The 5,242-nt window shown below is 41.3% G+C and overlaps 1 protein-coding gene across 1 annotated transcript in view; it reads right to left on the bottom strand.

Moving 5' to 3' along the window:
- The window catches only part of LOC102192919 (acyl-coenzyme A thioesterase 1-like), an 11,991-nt gene that overhangs the window by 5,420 nt on the left and 1,329 nt on the right, over positions 1 to 5,242 (bottom strand). The window contains exons 2-5 of the mRNA XM_005742337.1: positions 4,521 to 4,726; positions 1,576 to 1,675; positions 948 to 1,132; positions 68 to 228 (exon numbers count right to left, since the gene is read on the bottom strand). Of these exons, the coding sequence (XP_005742394.1) occupies positions 68 to 228; positions 948 to 1,132; positions 1,576 to 1,675; positions 4,521 to 4,713 (639 nt within the window). The 5' untranslated portion in view covers positions 4,714 to 4,726. The remainder of the gene's footprint in view (positions 1 to 67; positions 229 to 947; positions 1,133 to 1,575; positions 1,676 to 4,520; positions 4,727 to 5,242) is intronic.

Genomic DNA, 5,242 nt, shown 5'->3' with positions numbered 1-5,242 from the left:
TATTATTTGTCCAAAAAGACAAAACAAAAAACCCCATAAAACACATTAGTATGTAAATCGCACAAACCTCGAAGTACTTAAACTCTACATCTGCTGACAGGTGTTCAGACCTTAGGTAATCCAGCGAGAAAGAAACGTAACCACGAGATGCCAACAAGGCAGAGCGATACTCCAGCAGCCCTACACCGCCTCCCCACATGTCTAGCAGCGTAGGGAAGGGTCCAGGACCTGAGGGGAAAAAACAGAATCAAACACAGTATTTTAGTCAGTTTTTTCTACTCTTAGTTCTGTTTGTGTCACGGCTGGGGCAGCAGTCGTGTTGTGGAGTGAAAGGAGGACCCAAAATGCAGGCAGCCGACTGATGATATGAGTGAGGGTTTATTTACAGGTGACAGTGGCAGAAGAGACAACGAAGCATGAGAAAACAACTGAAGAAACCTAAACTGGGAGAACTAAATGACAAACCTAAGAGCATACAAAAGGGGTGTGGGGCAGAGAGCCACAGAGACGGGAACGGAACACCATAGAACGCAGACGAGCCGACAATGAACACAGACCGACACCCACTAAATATACACACACACACACACGGTAATTGGGTAATCACACACAGGAGGGAAGAACAGCTGAACCCAATACACATGAGGACCGGAGGAGACAAGCTGAACACAATGACAACAGACACAGACTTTCAGAACAAAACAGGAAATCTAGAACCCGAACCGGACACAAAGGGGGGAGGACACAGAATAACTAGAACAGAGGAAAATAATCACAAAACACAAAACGCCCAGGACCATGACAGTTTGATGTCAGGAAAAGAGGATATTCCTCATGTAGTAATTTCGGGGTCAGAAGTGTCACCCATCCATCTCACAAAATCCAGATTATTTAAAAAAAAAAAAAGAAGAAAAAAAGAAGAAGTAAATGTTTTATTTCCAGTGTACCTGGTGGTATAAACAGGGTCCCCTGCACTCCTTGCTTATTAATATCAATTCTCTTGACACCAGGAGCCATGTACCATCTTTCTGCGAGTGCTGATGCCAGAGGGGTCCGGTCCCTGAAGTCCTCGTGTCCACTGTGGACTGAGATGTTGACCAGCATTGGTGTGCACACGTTTATCTTCCTTAACCTGACCAGTAATGATACGAGTTATTGAACAGAATAAACAAAGGGTAGTCCACACACACACACACACACACACACACACACACACACACACACACACACACAAGTCATGGTGTTAGTTAGTCATATGTCCTTCAATGCACAAAATTAAACAAATATCTATTATTCCTTTCTTTTCCCTGTACAGTGTTGCCAAGATGAGTATTGTAATTCCTTATTATGACATTACAGGCTGCTGGTTTTTTTTAATGGAGACAGGATTTTTCTTAAACAAAGACTTTCACCGTTGGCTTTATGCAGCCTAATTATGTCTGTTGTTACCTCCCGAAAGGCGTACAAGTCAGTCCTTGTCATGCCGAAACTGGTATAATCGACATAAATATTGAGGTGATAACTTAAGCTCCTTTACACGCCACGAGCTCGGCAAGATGACCACCGAATCCTTACCTGAGGCCTTCGCGGCTGCCTGGGACCGGCCGCATGCTCCACAGCAAGCCCATGGGCTCTTTTCCCGTATACGTGCCTCCAAAACTCAAATCCTCGGTAACTATAAGAAAATAAAAACCATTTTATTCCATTTGACTTGGTTTCATTTTTATTTCATATCTTTTTACATTACCAGTCCATCTGATTGTATCATAATTAACTCTTTCTAGTGTTTTCTTTTACTGTTTTTCATTTAGAGTTTTACTTACTTACTTTACTGATTAATACCACAGTAAAAAGTCTGTGAGCAGAGCTCACACTGACAATAATCAGTTACCATCTTAATTTCTTTCCCACCCTTTTTTAAATTAACAAAACAGGACAGCATATCTGTGCCAAGGACACAGAAGACTGACAAGAACAACACAACCTGGAAAACAATCACTGTAACAGGAGGATATCAACATATGGGATATAAGAATGAGTGTGCTGTGTGAGTGGGTTTAACCTGTTAGCAGTCGGACGTACCGCCCACGGTACATTGGATGGTTTAGGGGACTAATTGTAAATTTGTAGGACTGCTAAGGGGTTAACTATATTCTGCCAGTGATCAAATGGGACAAACTAAAATCTCAGAATCGCTTCCAAACCATATCACAGAAATAGGATCCGGAAGATGGCCTTTACCAAAAATCAAAAATAGCCCCCATATCCTGAGAAAGACCCTGTTTATTAGGTGGCCATCGGTAAATTAATTTTCAGTGTTGTATATAATGTAAACGAAGTCAGTAGTTTGATCATCTGCCCATAGTCCTGCCCTTCCACCTCCTGGGATTCACGAATAGGACTTGATCAAGGTCACCCAGTGACACTTGTTAAGAGATTAGCAGGTGATACTCACCTTGAAGAGACACAGACACACACATACATCAATGTTGTGTGAAGGTACAATAAATGGATTTAAATATTCCCACAGCAATGAAAGCATCATAATTTCAGCAATTATTAATACAGCTACTACTACTACTAATACTACTACTGAGTACTACTACTACTACTAATAATAATAATAAACTTAGTATTTTAGTAGTACTCCCTAATTATGATACATGAGCATGATATTTTGAGTAATTGAAATCAAGCAATGTAACAAGTTCGTTTATTGATTATTAAGGTCCAGATGTGGTTCGGTTTTCAGTGGTTTTTATCTAAATCAAGGCAGACAGGGAAGGAATCTTCCAGGGTGCACAAGACTGTATTTGATGTTCTGTCACGGTGAATGTGCTGTGTGAAGGCAGGCAGGAAAGGACCCAAACGCATTACTCACAGACGCGGTAACTTGAACAAACAAACAAACCAAAAAAAAACCCCCCACAGCTCTATTTGCTGGCAGGGGAAAAGCATACAAAACAAAACTATACTGGGAGATCGAAGTTCAGGAGGAAACACCAGGAGCGTAACACAGCAATGAGGGATGACACAACGCTGAACACTGGAGGATACTGTAGGAATGTTTAGCTGATTTAGAGTTTAGAAATGTGTTAACATAGAATCTAGAATTATTGTAGAGACACTGACACTGCCCTCAATGTAATAAAGACCTGATTGTGTCATGAACTTAGAAGTAGATTTCTAGGAGACCCTCCCCCACTTGAACTGTGAGATTAAGACAAAAAGGAGTTAATGTTGAGTGGAAATTCCTCAGGCCATGCCTGGGTGGGAGTCTCAAAGTTTGTAACTAAATATCTTTGGTTTGGGAGGGAGATGGACTTTTATGGCCCTCAAGAAGGCACATACATAGAAATATACGCACATAGTGTTTTAACTGTCACGCACACACATCCACACGCACACTCACTCACGTGCACTCACACATACACACAAGTACGCGCATACTCTCACTCACATGCACTCACATAGACATACGGGTACGCACACACACAGGCACTCACAGGCTTGTGCATACACACAGACACAGAGTTTGCAGCTTACCATGGGGTATGCAATTTATCATGGGGTCACTTCTACAAAACTGAGGGAAACGGACAAAGGGGTTGAGATCTGCAGAGGAGTTCCGGGGTCCTGTACATCTCCCTTCTAGAAGGTGTAATCAATAAGTGTAATCAATGAGTGTGGATTAATAAAAGTGTTGTAGATTGACTACTGAGTCCCCGGTGTTCTTTCTGGAGGCCTGAGGAATCTACGAACCGGGTAAAACTGTATTAAGGTAACAATACACACTATAAATACACAGACAAGAACATGAGGGAATGAGAAACAGGTGGGAACACAGCCGGGAGAAATAAGACCTAACGAGACAGAAGAAGCGAAACGAGTAGCATTGCCATAAGACATGGACCTTCAAAATAAAACAGAGAACAAGAAACAATTTACAAAGATGCAGACTAGACACTGAACCTAACCTGCGCTAAACACGAGGGCACAATAACAAAACCTAAGAAGTAGGAATACAACCCGTAATGCTAAATCAAACCAAAACATAAGAACTCAAAATGCTGAGTCACAATGAGACAGAACTGTGACATGTTCTTTAAACAGCAGACAATTCAAAGAATCTAAGTCACCTATCTCCGCATTGATCATTAATGTAAACAGACAATGAGTTACACATAAATTCAGAAAGCACACTCCAAATTCAACAGTGCCTTTATTGTATTAAAGAAAATCTAATAAAGCAGTTTTAGTGAAGTCATCAACATCAACCAAGAAACACAAACTGCCAAAACCCCAAACTAAAACATCAGGTAAGCGTTTTAAAGCTTACTGAGGTAAAAAGAGTGAGAATCTCTTTAAGCATGATGAGCAGGACAGGAAGTTGCTCACATAGGGAGTCGAGTTCACATTCCAATAAAAACTGTCCAACACAAACATTTTTAGCTTGTTCACCCTCCAAAGACCAGCTCTGAGACAGCATCCTAAGTCTTCTGCAGTCAGTGGTGACCCACCTGATACGACGCCTCTGTGGTCGCTGACGTAGTGACCATATGCCTCCCAGTCGTCCTTGTCCTCAGAGTGGTGGAGGGAGTGGAGGGTTACCGGACATCCTGGAGGAAGATTCTCCACCAACACTTGAAATTTCTCATCAACCAAAGCCCGACTCGGGGTGATGGAGAGGATCGGAGGAACCGCCTGTGTCATGGCTGAGAGCAGTCTGTGGAGAGAAACCGTGACAGGTGAGTAACAGTGACAGGTCGGTCCGTCAGTGACGTTCAGGTCTAAGCTGAATTAAAAGCACAGATTTAGATGCAAACACACAGACAAAAAAGCTGTTTTATTTGGTTTTTAATCAGATGTTAATTTTATTTCTAGTTGTTTTGCATCAGCTCACAATAAAGGCGTGTGTGTGTGTGTGTGTTATGAACAAAGCTAACTTTCTGGGATTTCTTAACATGGATAATAAGGCATGTATCGAGCCATTACACCTTGTTGTTTTGGATTATTTTAGCTTTCGTTTATAAATCATATGACACACATTAGCAACCTTTGCTGTCATTTATACATGTATTTAAGTATTTGTGTATGTAGGAGTAGAGCTGGGCGATATGAGATTTTTTCATATCACGATATGTTTTTTTCATTTCAGGCGATAACGATATCTATCACGATATAAGCCAAATAACTATATTTGTAAGATTTAAATGTGCCGTTGCTCACAAGTAAAATGTGA

The sequence above is a fragment of the Pundamilia nyererei genome, unplaced genomic scaffold (assembly GCF_000239375.1).
Source record: "Pundamilia nyererei isolate P.nyererei 1_Seehausen unplaced genomic scaffold, PunNye1.0 scaffold00119, whole genome shotgun sequence".
NCBI classification, from domain to species: domain Eukaryota; kingdom Metazoa; phylum Chordata; class Actinopteri; order Cichliformes; family Cichlidae; genus Pundamilia; species Pundamilia nyererei.
Note: the sequence above shows the minus strand (reverse complement) of the source record. Positions and strands in the feature narration are given on the sequence as shown.